Source organism: Marmota marmota, unplaced genomic scaffold (assembly GCF_001458135.2).
Source record: "Marmota marmota marmota unplaced genomic scaffold, marMar, whole genome shotgun sequence".
In the NCBI taxonomy this organism is placed as follows: Eukaryota; Metazoa; Chordata; class Mammalia; order Rodentia; family Sciuridae; genus Marmota; species Marmota marmota.
The window spans coordinates 12,365,205-12,383,108 of NW_026000185.1; the positions used below are offsets into that span (position 1 = coordinate 12,365,205).

General features: G+C 55.2%; 1 protein-coding gene across 1 annotated transcript in view; it reads left to right on the forward strand.

The window, feature by feature from the left end:
* The window catches only part of Xylt1 (xylosyltransferase 1), a gene marked incomplete at its 5' end in the record, with an annotated part of 222,874 nt that overhangs the window by 169,600 nt on the left and 35,370 nt on the right, over window positions 1-17,904 (forward strand). Inside the window, one exon of the mRNA XM_048790068.1 lies at window positions 11,035-11,115. Within this exon, the coding sequence (XP_048646025.1) occupies window positions 11,035-11,115 (81 nt within the window). The remainder of the gene's footprint in view (window positions 1-11,034; window positions 11,116-17,904) is intronic.

The window sequence follows — 17,904 nt, forward strand, 5'->3', positions numbered from 1 at the left end:
AGCCCTGGGGGGGTCATGGATGACGCACATGGGCGGGGCTTCCCGTGCTCCTGGAAACTTGGCTAATGGACACAGGCCCTGGTTTGCGGACCCCTGCGCCAGACCGTCCGCCACCTCCAGCGTGGGGAGTGGCCAGGCCAGCACACACAGCATGGTCTCTGCCCACTTAGCTTCTGACCCACCCGCCCTCTTTCTAGGTGTGGCCTTTCCTACATTACCCGAGTGGTTTCTGTCCATCCTGGTACCAGCTTGTGGTCCCCGCAGGGGCTCAGATTTCAGGACCCTGGACAGAGAACTGCGGTGCCGATTCCCAGGGCCTATGGCCTCCCTCCCCTGACCCCGACCTGGGCTCCCTCCAGCCTGGGCAGCTGAACCCCACATAGAACATCAGGCTCCCTTCACCGTCCCTCCATGCGTGTGTCGTGCCCGTCCCAATCCCCAGCTAAGGAGCAGCACGGGAAACACTGTTCCCACACCGGCCTGCCTGCCCGGGGCCCACCAAGAAGAGACAGGCCACTTGCTCGGTTGTCCAGCACTGTAGCCTCCTCCGCTCCCTGGAGCCTGTGCTCGCCAGGGCGTCTGTGTTCCTACCACCCACTTGGCCTTCTCTGCATAATACCTGTGCTGGCTGGCCCCGTCCCCAACCTGCACACCTTCCTCAATCTGAATCAAAAAGGTCAATGACATTGAGTCTCAAGACTCATTGGTTTCAGCCCTTACCCGAGACCTCTGCTTCCCTCACACACACACACACACACACACACACACACACACACACACCAGCATCTTCCCGTGACTGGCCAGGCAAGTCACCAGCTAATGCCTTAATGCCTGCTAATTCTCCAAGATTTCCCAGAGGGAACGCACTCAGGCCCCTCTGCAAATCTGGCTGATCCCGTAGGTCTGGTTGCCCACCAACATCTTGCCTAGATATGTGTCCCCTGACCCCCTGCCGCCATTTGTCTCAGGAGTCTGCCAAATTGTCCTTTTAAAGAGGGAGAGAAAATTTTAACCAACGCGATGATCACAAAATGGGTCTCAGTGAAATATCAGCTTTAGGGTCTCAGGACTGACGGATTGATTCACTCAAGCCATCTAATCGGTCAGCGCTCGCTTGTTGGAAACCTGAAGTGGACCAGGCAGTGGCGAGGAGCTGAGGTCACAGCCACCAACAGGATATTTTAACATCTCCGCCTTGAGGAACGTACTGATTAGGCCATTAAATAATCACATCTTCATGAAACTATTAGGAAGGAAATTTACATTCGTATCATGCCGGAAAATAACATGCATAGAACCTCTTCTCTTCTAAGAGGTCAGAGAGACTTCCCTGGAGAAGCACCTCTGAGCTGAGATTGAACAAAAGGGGAAATTAACTCGAATGAAAAAAATTGGACGCAAGGTGAGGTCTCCAGGCCAAGGAGGCTGTGTGTGCAAAGGTCCTGAGGTAGGAGAGCATAGAACTCAGGCAGCAAATGAAAAGAAGCTACGTGGACAAGGAGTGTTAGGGGGATGATCCAGGAGAATGGGGCTGGTTGCCCGTGTTCAGAGGGTGGCAATGCTGCCCAGACATCCTGCCTCTTCCAAAACAAAGAACTGGGATCTCAATCGGCCATTGTCTTTAATCATTTTTGAGCCTTTGTGTTGAAGCTACTAACTCTTTGGATGAAGTTTCCAATGAAGTCCTCGGTGAAGTGGCTCTGGGAGCTGCCCGAGGCCCCAGAGGCCCAGGAGAACTTGGGGTTCCCCCGTATGCAGGTGGAAAACCCCTCATCCATATGACAAATTCTCTTTTAAACCATTTCTGGTTTCCTATCCCCAGGGATTGGCAGATTAGCCCCCGTTGGCCTGTGACCTCTGCTCAGTCTGATCTTTCAAAATTTCTCACCCACCCTGAGACAAAGAGACGGCCTTGGGAAACTGTGGGGAGTGAATATACGGGCAGGTGGCAGGGGGTGCTGACCTGCCCAGTGTCCCTGGAACCAGGAGCCTGTGGCCGTCTGGAGTTTCCAAAGGTGGCCTTGGTGTTTGACTTCCTGTTTGCTGCAGGGCATTTTAACCTTGCTTCCTGGGAGACAGGTGAGTGGACCTGGCAGGCTGCCCGAGGAGGAGGAGGAGGAGGAGGAGGAGGAGGAGGAGGAGGAGGAGACAAGGGCGGAGTCGCTGTCCTCTGTCCTCGGCTCTCCATCCCCCTCCCCCCCACAGGCTGAAATGCCAACGGACCGGCCCTGAAGTTTGGGGGTCAAGATCCTTGCTCTGCAGCCCGCAGCACAGCACAGACCCCGGCCCTGGAGAAGTAGCGACAATGACAGTGACGTGGTAACAGCTGACCTTGCAGCACTCTGGGGGCCCAGCTGCCCAGCCTGCGGGAGACGCCTGTTCTTTTCCCACCCGACATTCGGGACCCCGTTTCTGGTACCTCTCTCTGTGTGAGCTGGGAGGTCTCTTTTGCAAGCAATAGTTGATTCTCTCTTGTTCCGTGAAATCTGCGAGCAGCTCTGAGATGTAGGGGATGTTCCCACCCCCAGTTGTAAAGATGAGGCCGTCACTGAGCATCAGGTCACTGAAATGACCCAATCCCCGGCCACACAGCCAGTAGATAACGGCACTGGGACCTGAACCCGCCCCTCTGATCTCAAGTCTGCGTCTTCTCAGCCTCTTCAACTTCCAATGCCTGGATGTCGGTGCATTTGGGACATCCTTGTGGTGAAATTGAAATGGATAAATGATTACTGTGTAGATCCTGGTCATTATTGGAACAAACCCTGGGGGGTGTAATGGGGCAGAAAAATCTGTTTTTAATCATCAATACAGAGGAAGTTGAGCTTATGGATAGAGTGCGGTGTAGTTTAGTGGTCATTTAGCACCTGTCCTTCCCAGTTGAATGGACACTGAGCTGACAGTTGTAGGAGCTGATCGAGCAAAGCTGCGCCAGGGCGTTCCCAGCTTAGGGACGTCAGGAACGAGGGACTCCACTCGGGAATGAGGTCCTTGTTCACCTGGGCTGAGCGATTGCTGTGGTCACTCTGGGCTGAACCTGGGGACCCAAAGAGAAATGGACATAAGGCTGATGGAGCCTGAGATGGACATTGGGGGGACACAGACGAATCAAACCATGTCCTTGTCCTGGGTAGCTTACCCTGGCAGGACTTGAACACAAGCTAGGGAGACAGGTGGGCAAAATTAAAACCCCCCGGCTCAGAAGAGGCCTGGCCAGAGCTGCCCATCACAACCTCCTGCGTTTCCAGACAGGAATATGGACGCGTCCTTCCAGTCTTCCCCCAGCGCCTGCTGTGGCCTCAGCCCCGCGAGGGACACCACTCTCACTCCCACTTGGCAGATGAGGAAACCGAGTCTCCGTGAGCCCAAGGCAGCGTTCAAAACACTCAGCAAGAAAGGGACAAAGATCACAAGGAAGGTTCTACAAATCTGCGCCCGAGAAGCTTTGTCGCAGCCGAACCCGGCTCCCCCTCCAGATTCCATCCCTTGGTGTCCTGCAAAGGGGAACCAAACCCCATCAGAGGTTGTCATCTGGGACTGTGGAATTTGACTAACCAAATGATCTGCTCACTCGAGATGCCCGGTGGCACCTGGGGACAATCCGATTTCAGAGAATTAAAACATCATCACATCGAGTTCCCACGCGCACTCGCACACAGCGGGCTGGAGGGCAGCCCCCTGCGGTGCTGGAGGACCCCTGTGGCCCGCGAGGGCCGGTTCCTGTCCTGTCCCTTACAGCCCTCGGGAGAGAGGCCGGCGGGTGAGGGGTCCTGTTGGTGGAACCTCAGAGGAACCGCCCCTGAGAAGGGCCCCTGTGTGTTGACAGTGAGGCGCGGTGACTTCCAGGTGGCCTGCCACCGTGTTGGGGCTCTGAGAAGCCACACGCCAGCCCCTCCAGGCCGGGAGCTTGTTTCTGTGCTGTGTCGCTCTCATCAGTAACGAAAGGGTGAATCCGATTAAGACGACTGGATTTTGTCACCCAGGTGGCTTTGCTATGTGCTGCCTGTCTGCGTGGAGAAAGGGACTGTCCCCCACCATGTCCCCCCATGGAAATGCTTTGCATTTGCCTCCCTTGAGCTCCCGGGTCTCATCCAGGTCACAAGGACCTACCCATCTGTCGCCTGCCCCAGCCTACCAGGTCCTCCTTGAGGACAGGGACTTCTGCTGTTGCCGAGGTCTGGCGCAGAGCTGGACATGTCAGAGGACTGGGACGTCCCCTCCCCCAGAGAGCAAAGGGCCCTCCCAACCCTCAGGGTCAGGCGGGAGCACAGAAGCTCAGAAAGCTCCGGGGAGTCGGCAGGGCCAGACTGGACGCCACCCCTGGGCCTCACAGAGGAGGTAGCATCGTCCTGCTGGTGACGGGCAGCCACCGAAGGACAGGAAGGGCAAGAGGCGACACCACCAGGCCCGTGTTTTAGAAAGATCCTGCGGCTGCTCGCTGGAGCCCTGGGAGAGGACAGACGGCGCTTCTGTCCACTCACTTTCCCTCGGGTGGCCCGTGGTGGCCATAACGGTGCCCACAGGGTTGGGGAGGAGAGTGGTGTCCAGCCCCCTCTGGACATTTCCCCTGCGTCTTGGCAAAGACTCTGCGAGACTCCGCCCCGTCTGAACCTGAGTGGCCTCATCTCCAGTCCTTTGGCTCTTGCCTCCTGCAGAGAGCCGTGAACTTGACCTTTCTTCACTGCCCTCTGGAATCCCCAGCTTCATTCGTTATTTTTCCAGTTGGCAAGAAGAGGGCGGCGAGGCTTGTGAATAAAGCAGCCGGGGAACACCTAAAGGAGAGCTGCAGGGGTCTCTGTCGCCCCTGCCCTGAACAACCCCCCAGGGGACCGAGGGGTCCACAGCCTGGAGTAGGTGTGGGGAAGAGAGGTGGCGGCTAGGATCGGAGGGGAGCCCAGGAGGAGGCGCGAGCCCTGGACAGAGGTGCCACCTGTGTGTGTTCTCATGAGTACCCTGACCCTCCGGATCATGGTCCCAGATCTCCCCCAGGTCACTGGGAAAAGACATAGAGAAGCCCACTCCTGGCAGAGAGGCCAGACGGGCAAAGGCACGGTACGGAAGTGAGTGAAGTGGTTGGTAGCACACCCGCCCTTGGAGCCCGTCAATCCTTAGAGCTGAGGGGTGGGCGCAGGGGTAAGCCTGCACAACCAACTGTGCTCCACCAGGCACTTGTTAAGAATGACAGTGTTAGTTGATCACCTGCTATGTGCCAGGTCCTGCAGGGAGAGAGGGAATTGGACTCCATGCCTGCTCTTCCCAGGACTCTGAGGGGCTCCTGGGAGGTGCTGTCCGAGGTGCTGCTCCTCCCACCCACAGGGAAACTCCTGGTGCAGGTAGCAGGCAGGTGGACGCCAGCTGCAGCGGCCCCCCCTCCCAGGCCCAAGAGAAGATCGTGTGCCCCACCCCCACCCTGCTCAACCCTTGAGAACGCATCATTCCACCAAAATGTATCTTTCCGAAAGCAAAGTGAGGCTTGGAGTGAGCAATTCCACACCTAGGAATGTAATCATGCAGAAATCTAGCACACCCATCCACGGAAGCACAGATCTGCAAGCCCGCGCCTTGAGGTGGTGTCTGTAAGAGGAAAGAAACGGAGACAACCTAGGTGTCCATCGCTGGGGGATCGACTGTGCTGACTCCACAGGATTCTGTGCAGCCGTTAAAAGGGCGACATCTGCCTGTGTGTTGATCATTCAGGACGGCAAGGCATATCATTATGTCATCACGAATGCACATTTCTGTTTATGTAATTTTAAAATGGATATAAACATAGAAGCATGGACTTCATAGGTTATCATAGGGCTAAGTGGATTGATGGATTCAAAGTGCTTGGAATTCTGTCCGGCGCCACACAGTAGCATAGTCAGACGCTCTTGTGGATGTTGCTATCGCTGGTGTTTAGTTCTTAATCTGGCCGTATCTAAGCTTTCCTGATAACTTTAAAAGCTTAGGAAAGACTGACAATTAGCCTCTGCACCATCCTTTCTGTACACGTGGATTCTTCATAGAAAAAGCTTCCTACTCCTGTGGGGCAGGCCATTTTTCCTGTGATGACACATCCCTCCAGGGATCCATACCTGGGGCCACAACTCATCTTGACTTGCTGAGGACCATCCAGTTTTAAAATTCTGTGACAACCTGGGAAAATCAGGACAGTGGAGCCCTCTGTGGAGGCCCTTGATGACCTGGAGGATTTAGAAAAAATACAGACTAGCAATTGTTAACTGCTTTTCATGTATACTTGGGGCAGAGGGAGGAATCCCATATGTTTGGTATATCAGATTGGAATACTATTCAGCCCTGAAAAGGAAAGCAGACATGCTACAACATGGATGGAATTTGAGGACATTCTCCTAGGCAAGACAAGCCATGCACAAAAAGACAAATCCTGCAGAGCTAAGCAAAGTCCCCAGGGTAGTCAAAATCGTCGAGATAGAACGCAGAACCATAGTTGCCAGGGGCCCAGAAAGGGAGGAGTGGAGAGTCATTGTTTAATGGGTGTCTAGCCTCCGTGTGCCAAAACAAAAAGAGCTCTGGGCGTGGGTGGCACATACAGCAAGCCCGTTCCAGATGACCTCTGAACCCGTGCCTACAGATGGTCAGGGTGAACATTTTTATGTTACATGTTATTTTACCACAATAAAAAATTGGGGGAAAAATAGTACATCAGATACCTTGAGTGTTGTTGCTCAGGGTGAAGCTAAAGAGGTGTTCAAATCCAAGATGCACGTGAAATACCCTGTGGATGGGGAGGCGCTAGAGGAGGAGGCCGGGAGGTCCCTTCTGAGGTACCCCGACCCCTCCGGGTCTCAGCCTGCCCCCCCCCAACCCCATCCTGCACCCGTCACATGATCTCTGCCCCAGAATGGCCAGTGCACTGCAGTCCCGAGGGCTAACCCCAGGGCTCTGTGGGGCCACACGTGTCCGGCCGTGCCGGGGACTGAAGTCCTGAATCCCAACGTTCACAGACGTCCTGCGCCTGGCTTTGGCTGGGGCCATTGTCCTCGCGATCAGGGACATGCCTCTGGGAGGGCTCTTCTTAGCACTCTGCACTGAGGAAGGTTCTGGATCTCTAGAGGGCTGGGCAGGAGGGGCCTGGGAAGTGCAGCCAGCTCTGTGCTGAGCTCCTTCCTCGTGGAGGCTGACGGGCCTCCTCCTCTCCTCCTCCTGTCACCTGCTGCCAGCAGACAGGCCTCACTTTGCTGTGACCCTGAACTGCAGAAGCCTGGGCTCCTAGCTGCTCCGGGGACCCCAGAGCTGTGCCCTCCTTCTTGTATCTCTTCATTCCCAAAGCTGCTAGCTGATGGTGACATGGCCACCGGGAGCCAGCTTCTCGCTCTGACAAGGCCCCTTCCCTGGGGCTCTTCCCGCTCTGCGCTCTACAGGACGTCCCCTGGGTCTTACACCCAGAAAACCCTCCAAGTTCAAGTCCAGTTGGGCCTTTGCTCGGCTTCCCCGGTTCACGATGTCCTGAGCATCTGACATTCAAGATGGCAACAATTCCATTAAGTCACAGCTAACGTTGACCCAAGGGCTTCCTCTCCGCCAGGTGCTACGGCCCAGGTCTTAGGAGCATGATTTTGTATGACACTCCCAACACTCCTCATGGCTCATGCAGATGAAAGTAACTTGCTCCGAGTCTCGGTTTTCCTGGGGAGCAGAAGAAGATGGAACTCGATAGGGAGCAGTGCTTCTTGTACTTGAAAGAGCGCCCACAGCATCCGGGAATCTCACTGAAAAGCAGAGTGGAGCTCATGGGTGGGGCCTGAGACATTAAAGCCGCTGGTCTGCAGAGCCGGCTGTGACCCGGGAGGCCTGAGTGCTCCCAGAGCCTTACTCCCGCACGTGGGGTGGAACTCATGCATCCACTCACGCATCCTTTCTCTGTCACTTGCAGAAGGTGTCTCACTGCAAAGGGCACCCGCTATGACACTGAGTGCGAGGTTCCCATCCTGGTCTGCCCTTTCCCCCACAGAAGGCTTCTCTGAGTCTCAACCACCCAGTCTGTCAAATGAGAATGAAATACACAGTGTGTCGCAGGTACAACCAGACACAGCAAGAGTGTGTCTCGAGGCCTAGGACACAGTGGACATTCGACAAATGGCTTATTTGATTACTCGCACAGTCACCCAGTTCAGCTGAGATTCCCGTGTGCTTCCCGGTCGGATTCTTTTAGCATTTATTTATTTATTACTTATTTCAGCAACGATTTCCCCGGGCTCTCAGGGTTGCAGGGATGGGTCCCCATTACGCTGGGGACAGAGGAACTGGCGTGAAATACCACGACTTCTAATCCGATCCGCCAATGTTAGAAGGAAACTGATCAAGAGATGGGTCCCAGGAATGAGCCCTGGGAGCCTCTTTGGCACCAGGAGGAGCGACAAGGGGGAGTGGAGGAGAGGGCAAGGGACTGGAACCGGGTAAAATGTCAACAGATCGGGAGCTGCTAATTATGCAGAGAGAACTAAATATTATGCAGGCAATTATCGACAGGCGTCTGAAAGCAGCGCAGGGGAACTTGGTCCCCAGCCCAACTCCGTGTCCTTTTGGAGAAGGGCTGGGAGGCGCATTCAGAGCAGGCTCCTTACCCCCAGGGGGAGCAGGTAGCAGGGGTCCCCCGGCCCCATCAGACCAGCCAATCCAGCAAGGTCCCGGCCGGGCCCACAGTGCTTGGCTTTGAAAGGGGGCTTTATCCACGACTCCAGGCCTGGAGCCCGCGGCCCCTCCCGTCCCCCTCCCTCCCTCCCCCAAGATGTCATCTTTTGAGACGATTTCATGTGGAAGCATCGCTAAGTAAATTCGCTAAATGCCTATTCATCCCCGTCAGATGGGGACTCGGTGAAGCGGTAAATGTGAAAATAGCCCCAGCTCAGGCCTGAAAGGCGCTTTCCGGGGTTGCCAAATGGAGCTGCGGCGGCGCCTGACCCCCGGAGGCAGGGAGGCTTCGCGAGAGGGGGCCCCCCCCGGAGCCCTGCCGGCCCCTCAGTCCTCCCACCGAGAGGCCCTGTTTATTATTCCGACCGCCGGGGACCCATTCAGAGGTTAACTTGTCCCGTATTCATCAGGACGACAATAATGAACTGTCGCAGAGAGTGACGAGGGGGTTGGTAAATAGGGGCTGCGGAGGCTGAGACGCAGAGGGGGCCTCTTTGTGGCTGGGAAAGAGACATTGTTGGATTTTTTTTTTCAACATGGGTTGATTTAGTGGCCTCTTCTCCCAGGCGCTCCTTCAAGACCCTGTCCTTTGGCCAGCGACAGGTACCCGGGTGCAGGCACCGCGGGGCTCCCCCAGGCGGGCACGGGCGCTGGTTCAGGCCAGGGGCGCAGCGCTCCCTGTGCGGCATCTGGGGTCCTCCTGCGCGTCCCCGTGGGGTGCTCCTGCGCGTCCCCGTGGGGTGCTCCCGCGTCGCCACCGCACAGCCCAGCTCCGCTCTGCGCCCCTGGGACGGAGCCACCTCTGCGCAGACCCGCGGGGCTCTCCTGGCGCCCGAGAACGGTGGCTGGCCATGGGTGTTTATTTCGGTCACGGGATGGGACACCGGCGACAGGCTCATTTTCACTGCGACAGCGCCTAACTGCTCCGCGCCACCCACCCCTGCCGGAATTAGGAGTTGGTCAACACGCGGCGTCCAATGAGAGCGCAGAGGCTCCGAGTGGCGAGACTGCGGAGTCACGGGGAGGGGTAGGAGGGGGCCTGGGCGCACGGAGCGGGGCAGGGTGCACAGTGTGCACGTATGGTGCGCCTACTGTGTGCCCTTCCAAGGCACCCGGTTGTTCACTCCGTGTGTGGGGGGGAAGGGCCCACTATGTGCATGTTGAAATCAGCCGCCACCCAGAGAGGCTCAGGAGCTGCTCCCTGGACCCAGCGGGCTGAGCCACACGGCTGGGCTCTCTTTCCAGATCCTTCTGTTTCTGGAGCCTGGGCATCACTTTCTAAAGCGCTGTCAAGCTTCTGCAAAGTCTAGCCTCCGTTCCTTGTTCCTTGTCACCGCCTACACCGCCTCTCCCCGGGTCTGAGACAATGGTTAACCCCTTCCTTCTAAGTAAAACTCGGAGCCCAGAGCCCGCTGATGAAGGGGCTGTCACATCAGCGCCGTTTACCTGTTTGGGTTTATTCAGCGGAAGAGGCGACTGCGTCTCTGGCAGATGGAGACCTGTGTGACTGCCTTTTAAAATACTGTCACAGCTGTATGCACAAGCTGATTAGCTGTGACTACACTGCTGGTGCCGAGATTGATGGCGATAAATTTGGGATAACAATGCCGGGAACCGAGGCATCCGTTTGTATGGCACAGCGGAGGGTTTGAAAGCTCCCTCCTCCCGTAGCCCCGTGGTGACGCGGTCTTCACACCCGTCACCAGGTGTCAGTCCAAACGCAACTCGTGTCCATTCGTTCCTTCATTCATTCAACAAACACTGAAGTAGCTCCTACTGTGCGCCAGCGATAAACAATGACCAGGGGCTATCCTTGGGGGTGCTCACCTTGTATGGTTAGCAAGCTCAGAGTATCCAGATGGTGACAGAATGTGAGGAGGGTGGGGGGGAGGGGCGGGTGCTACTTGAGGTCAAGTGACCAGAAGAGGCCTCCCTGAAGAGGTGACATTTGGAAAACCTGGTTGAAAAGAGCAGGCAGCACTGGGAAGATAACACGGCCAAATTTCCCAGGGTCAGCGAATGCAAAGGTCCTGAGGCCGCCCTGTGTTTGGCACCAGGCTACACACTGATGGTTGCCAAGCCCCCAGGGCTGAGACCTGGAGATCTCTAAAACGTGTCACACGCAATGACGGACTGTCCTCAAGGGTTCCCAGGACAGTGGAGTGCATGGGACAGAGCTGCCCAGACAGGCATTTCAATGCAGGGGTAGGGTTGTCAAGAGAGCGCCCTACCAGGCTGGTGATTGGGGAAGGCGGGACGAGCTGGGTGACACACAGCGAGACTGTGGATTCTGTGGCCCAGAAGGGAGCCAAGACCCAAAGTCTCCATAGTCCCCCCCCCCCCGGGGTCCCTGACTTTCCTCTCTGTTTATTTCCACAGGACGAATGACCAGTTGGTGGCATTTCTCTCCCGGTACCGAGATATGAATTTCCTGAAGTCACATGGCCGGGACAATGCAAGGTAGCACATGGTTCCCTCCCCCTGTGCAAAGCAGAAAGGGGAAACCTGATCATTTGGGGGCTTCCTTCGAGGCTGGTCCTGATGTTGAGATAAGTTGAGGCTGGGGGAGGGGGGAGGCCATGTTCATCTTCGGGCAAGATGTGAAGTGGCCCCTCCTGTCAGCCAAGGGACACAGAGAAATGGAAATGTGCCTCCTGTCACAACCCTTTTCTCCCCTAAGCATTCCTGCGTCGTGGTCTCCGATGGCAACCCTTTGAGTAGGGCGGAAGGTTCAGTCCCATTTTGTCCACGGAAGACTGAAGCCCCAGGTCATTCGGTCAATCGGCCAGTTATTCACCAATATTTACCAAGTGCCTACTGTGTGCCAGGCACACACTGTGCTAGCCCTGAAGGAGACCAACAGCTGACTCTCGAGGGATCTACTGTCTGCAGGAGAGAGCCCCGCACCAGCTGGAGCTGAACCCAGAGGTCTGACTCCCAGCCCCATGTCCTATCCGCTGCCTTCCGCTGCTGCTACCCAAGATGTCAGCAGGGATTGGAGGCACCAGAGCCCCAACCTGGATCCCTTACCCCCTCTCTCAGTTAAAAGGAGCAATGTCCAAAAGACAGCTCTGTGTGGCAGACCAGCTAGAACTGACACAGTCTTGAGCGCCCCCTGTAGGAGAAATCTGAGTTCTGCCGTTGAACTCATCATACGTGGCAAGTCAGGGTCCTGGTAGCTTGTTAATTGGCTGTTTGACCCTTTTGGTGTTTCCGTTTGCTTTGTTTTAATTCAGGTGTTTCATTTGAAAATTTACAGCGCTATTTAGAGACCGCCATATAGCCAGGCAGGGGATGCACGCCTGTAATCCCAGAGACAGGGGAGGCCGAGGCAGGAGGATCATGGGTTTGAGGCCAGCCACAGTCATTTAAGGAGGGCCTAAGAAACTCAGCAAGACCCCGTTTCAAAATTAAAAAATAATAAGAAAAAGAGAAAAAAAAAGAAAGACATCAAAATTTCCCATGAAGATCCAGATTTCCAGCTAGTCTTGAAGACCCCGAAGGTCCCTAACACTGTGCCTGAATTTTCTCAGGTAGGTGTTCCTGAGATCTAGACGAGGCCCATCCTCATCACCACGGTCCCCACCTGTCTCCCTGCCCAGCCTGGCCCTGCAAGGCCGCCATCTCTGCTTCAGATCTGCTCCTGCTAGTGCGGCATCGTTTGGCTGGTCCTGTGACTCAGTTTACCTGGTTATCCCAAGGGTGGGATGAAAGTGAGCAATGACCTCCATGCCCCACGGCGGCAGGACGTTGTTCCAAACTCCTGCGCTGTCTCCTGGTCCTCGATGTGAACTTCGATCGCATTCGGCCCACCGTGTGCCCCTTCTCCCTGGCTGCTCATCCCTGCCTCCAGAGCCCCCAGACTCAAAGGTGCTCCGTCGGCCTCTAGCTTACAGGTCCCTAGCTGCTCAGGCCACTGCGGGTGGAGAGGCTGGGCACAGAATGATAGCCACTGTGTCCGGTGTGCCGACTAGGCTCCCTCACTCTGGGCCCCTCCACCCATTCATTCCTGATTTCATTCTAGGCCACGGTGAGAGTCATCGCCCTCACTGTCAGGAAATGAAGGGGGAGCTCTGGGAGCTGACAGGATCGTCCCTAAGGTCACCCGGCTGGTTGAAGGATAGAATGTGAACCCAGGTCTTTCTGGTCCAAAGGTAGAGCGAGGGGCCGTTCCACAGAGGAGGGCGGTTACAGAAGTAGCCCCAGAACTGGTGTCCCCTCCCTTAGGTACAGAACGAAAACCCTTCCTCCTGTCCATGCAGCTTGGGGTGCACAGTCCGGGCCAATGAAGTAGCCTTGTGGGCAGGAGCCCATTCTAAGTTGACCAATTCGTGTCTAAATTACATCCCCCCTGATACTGTTGCTGTGGCCCAGTTGGTATTCATTCCCTGTGAGCACTGTCTGCCAGCTCCTCTGCTAGGAACTGGGTTAAAATCACAGGCTTTAAGGTTCCCCTTTCTCTGTTGGGAATCTGATCCAGTATGTCCTCGCTGTGTTGCACTGGACAAGTGACTTAACCTGTCTGAACCTGTTCCCTTACCTGGAAAGAGAATATCCATAGGCCTATACCTATAGGGTTGGGGAGACTAAGTGAGATGTGGCCTGCAAAGCATTTGGCACAGTAAATACCAATGATGATGATGGTGGTGATGGTGGTGATGATGGTGGTGATAATGGTGATGGCAGTAATGGTGGTGGTGATGATGATGGTGATGATGGTGGTGGTGATGGTGGTGATGGTGGTGATGGTGGTGATGATGGTGATGGTGATGGTGATAATGATGCTGGTGGTGATGGTGATGATGATGGTGATGGTGATGGTGGTGATGATGATGGTGATGATGGTGGTGGTGGTGATGGTGATGATGATGATGATGATGGTGGTGGTGGTGATGTTGATGGTGGTAGTGATGGTGGTCATGATGGTGATGGTGGTGGTGATGGTGGTCATGATGGTGATGGTGGTCATGATGGTGATGTTGATGGTGGTAGTGATGGTGGTCATGATGGTGATGGTGGTGGTGATGGTGGTCATGATGGTGATGGTGGTGGTGATGGTGGTGATGGTGGTGATGAGGTTGATGGTGGCGATGGTGGTGCGGAAGAGATGAGAAGAATCACAAGGATGATGGACAAGTGACTCTAAGCCTTAGAGAAGCAACTGGCACCCTCCGTGTGAGGAGGCTAGACAGGGAGGAGGTGACGAGAGGCCCCAGCCCTGGTGGCAAAAGGAAGTATTTCCCTCTTCTCCAGCCTGGACTCTGCCCCTGGAGCCAGCACTGCCCCAGAGGGCACCAGAGTGACCCTGGCCTCAGCAACAGCTCCCCTTCTCTGACACGGAACTCATCCTCAAGCCCAAATCTCCCTCCATGTGTCAACAGCCAGTGTTTAACCAGAGCTGGAGAGTCTGTGGCAGCCTGGCCGGGGGCCCTGCAGGCAGACGTGCTGTCAGGAGGCCGAGTCCAGCTCCCCTCTGGGGGACGGGCCCTCTCCCAGCCTAGCTGCAGCACCAGGACTGACGGGCAGGTCGTTCATGACTCTTCCCCAGGAGGGAGAGCAGGTTGGTTTCTCTTCTGCTTCCCGTAAACCCAAGCAGCACATTAATGGTCCTCACTTGTCTATTTCCGTCTGATTGTGGCCCGAGCCACAGTGGAGCTCAGCACCCCCTCACTGCATACCTCTTGCCCTGGCCTCGGCTGGTGCCGTGAGGTCCCCTTTGGGACTTTTTAACCCCCAGATGATGTGATGTGCACAGAAGTTGGACAACAGACCCATAAGAAACCATCTCCCAGCGTCATCCCCAACAAGGAGGTGTAGTCATTTCTCCTCTGCATTTTTCTTATGTCCTGAGCCTTCTAGGAAGGACATGCGTCACTGGGGCCAGGACTCAGGCCCCCGGCTCCACATGTCCACTCTGGCTTCTTTTCTTCCCACCAAGCGGGCTCTCTCTGCACAGTGCAGCAGCAGCTGCACCTGGAAGGTCTCCTGGGTGGCGGGGACTGTCTGAAGCCCCCTGCAGTAATGGACCTTTCAGTCCCCACTACAGGCCTCTCATGTCCATCTCCGGGTGTGGACGCTGAGTCTGGAGAGACTGAACAGCACACAGAGGGCAGGTGGGGAAGCAGGTCTGAGCCCAGGTGGTCGGGCGCTGGAGTGTGGTTCTTATAACCCCTGGGCAGTGTGATCAGCCAGGTGTTCTGTGGAGCTTCCCTCTGTGTCCAGGGGTGGCCACCCATGTTCTGTTACTATAATAAAATACCCGAGGCAGGGTATTTGTGAAGAAAGAGGTTTATTCGCTCAGAGTGTTAGAGGCTAAAAGTCCAAACAGCATCATTCCAGATCCAACAAGGGTTTCACAGCAGATGGCAGTTCAATCCCTTCTGAGGGCCCGACCCCACCTTGACTTATTAAGGTTTGAATCCTATCCTTGCCACTGACTGGCTGTGTGATCTTGGGAAGATTACTTAACCTCTCTGTCTCTGTTCTTTCATTTGTAAAATGAATCCTCGTGGGCTGAAGTGAAGACTGAATAAGAGAATATACACTGAGTGGGATGTAGTCTGCGTTCAAGAAATGATAACTATTAGTATTTACGTTTTTTCTCCCCCTAGAAGGGAGAGAAGGGCAGGGATGATTCCCACCTGATCCTCAACCACATTCTCAGCACACAAACCAGGGCCTGGAACATCCAAGATGCTCTCCAGAGCTGCGCTCAGTGTGGCTGTCCCAAGTCCCTGGGCTCTTCTAGCTGCTGCAGAGCAGAGGCGTGACAGGTGACTCCACCCTGGTCAGGAGGGCACAGCCACCCTGAGCCTGGGCGGGCCCCTTGGAGCTGCCAAGCCCAGAACCCAGTGAGCTGGGTCCTTGCAGGCCATGACACTGGTCACCTCTTCCCCTGCCACAACGGTGGGTGTTGCTAAAACAGTTGGGGGAAATGGGGTCCCGGGCCTTGGGCGCTGTCCTTGGTGCTGAAGTCCTTCTGCTTTCCTGGACACAGCTTCTCTTTAGCCGGGGGGTGCCCGACCCACCTGTCTACCAAACCCCAGAAGAGAGGCAGAGGTTAAGACTCCCACTTGGTGCAGGAGCACGGGAGGGCCCGGGGGTCCACGGAGCGCTCACCTGCGCTGGGCGACCCGCCGAGCCCCACCCCACCACCCCCGCCCCATAGTCTCATTACGACCGTCGCACCTGACCTTGGGGGTGGGCCCATCGCAGTCACCCCTCTCTACATGAGATCCTGAAGCAGCTCACAGCTAAGGGCACCGAGGTCAGCAGCCCGGGAGTCCCTGGTTACAGTGGTGTCCCTATTCAAGTCACCGGCTGATTTCCTACCTTGTGAGTCTTTATGCTTCATTCTGTGACTTTATTTTTTTTTTCTTCACCAAAATGCGTAGGCTGTGCTGGTGCCGAGGGAGGAACGAGGGTTCAGTGTCAGATCACTGGACAGGAAAACAGGAGGATAGGAGACTTTCCCCTAGGCGGTGTGACTGTGTCTCTCATCCGTTCTCCCTGGGGCTCGGGTTTGGTTTGGTTTTCATTTGTGGAATTAGTCGCGTTGGTTGGTGGCTGTGTTGGTTTCCATCGCTGTGAGACGACCTGGGAAAATCAGCTTAAAAAGAGGGAAGATTTATTTTGGCTCCTGGGCTCAGAGGTTCTGGTCCACGGTCAGCTGGCTCCGGGGGAGGTAGGGGTCATGATGGAGCAGAGCTGCTCAGCTGTCGGTGGCCAGGCAGCACAAGGGACAGGGGAAGGGACAGGGCTGGGGCTCCAATGTCCCCTTCAAGGGACGCCACGAGAGCCCAGGATGTAAAACTGAGTGCGAACGGTTCCATGCTGTCCTCCTTCGTCGCCTGCCCGTTCTGAAGACAGGTCCTCACAAGGTCATCAGAAAAGCCTCTTCCAAAACCAACAAGGAGACCTGTTTCTAGCTTCTCTCTCATCTCAGAGCACCATCTTTGGGAGGCAGACGTCCTCAGATTCTTTATTTCTATTCTATTGGAGGGACCCTGGCGAATGGGGACAGGGAAGGATGGCAGGGTCGTTAGGAGTTTGCGCTGGATTCAGCCACACCTGGATTCAGGTCCAAGACTGGCTGCTGTGCCACTCTGGGGAAATTACTTAACCTCTCTGAGATTCAGTTCTTTTGTTTGCTGAGCGTGTTAGGAGGCTCTGATACCTGGCTACTCGTGTCTGTTGGTAGTCCAGCTGTTCCCCTTCCCTCTATTCACTCATCAATAAGTATTACTTGAGCATCTCAAAGACGCTCCTCACTATTCTAGGTGTGAGGGACACAGCAGTGAACAAAAACAGATTCAAAATCTCTGCCATCTGAGGGCTCATGTCTAGTGAGTAGAAATAGATGATGAACCCAGACCTGGATGTTGTATTATAAAGTTAGAAGTGATTGGGTAAAAACGTTAAGCATGAACGAGCGTCCGAGACGCCGGGAATGGGAGAGAGACGTCACCATCGCCCCACTGCTTGGGTCCTTTGAGAACGACACTTCATCCTGGGAACTGTCCGGCTTCATGGGGCTCATCTTACGTGAGAGGCAGGATAAGGACCCACCACCTGTGCCTGGTGTCTGCCCTGCCATGATGCCCCCTGTCACTCTATTTGACCCCAAGGTAGCCATGGCAATGGGAAATGAAAGGTCCCCTTCTGTGCACTGGGCCTGCGGCTGTCTCCCTAGGGGACATGAGCCAGCATCCATGAGGCGCATCCCAGGGGCGTGCCTACGGACTTGTCTTGCTCTCTAGCACCTTCTTTCCAAGTTCTGGACGTTTCCTGCAAAAGGCAGGAAAATAAAGCCTCTCCCAGCCCAGACCGCTGATTCCCCTCTCCAGGTCGGTACCCTGACTCCGGGTCTCTGCCACCTTCTTCCGGGCCAAAAGAAAGTCTTTGGTAGCCCCTGTGACCCCGGAAACTTTTCCGAGATCTGGGGAATTGGCTGTCTCTATTTATTCATAATTAACCAAAGCCTATATTTGCAGTTATCAGCTTTTGAATTCAGTAAATAAAGAGACCAATCTCCCGATGCCATGAATATTTCATTTTGGAGATGACTGCATGAATATTGTATTTGGATATTATGGCCTGGGACGTCACATTAAAATTGCAAGGCAATGACATTATCCCATATAATGGAACATGAAATTAAAAAGCTGAGCCCCGGAAGGAGCAAATTACTAGAAAAGTTTCTTTCTCTTCTCTACAGGAATCCTGCCCTTCCCCCTCCCCCTCCCCCTC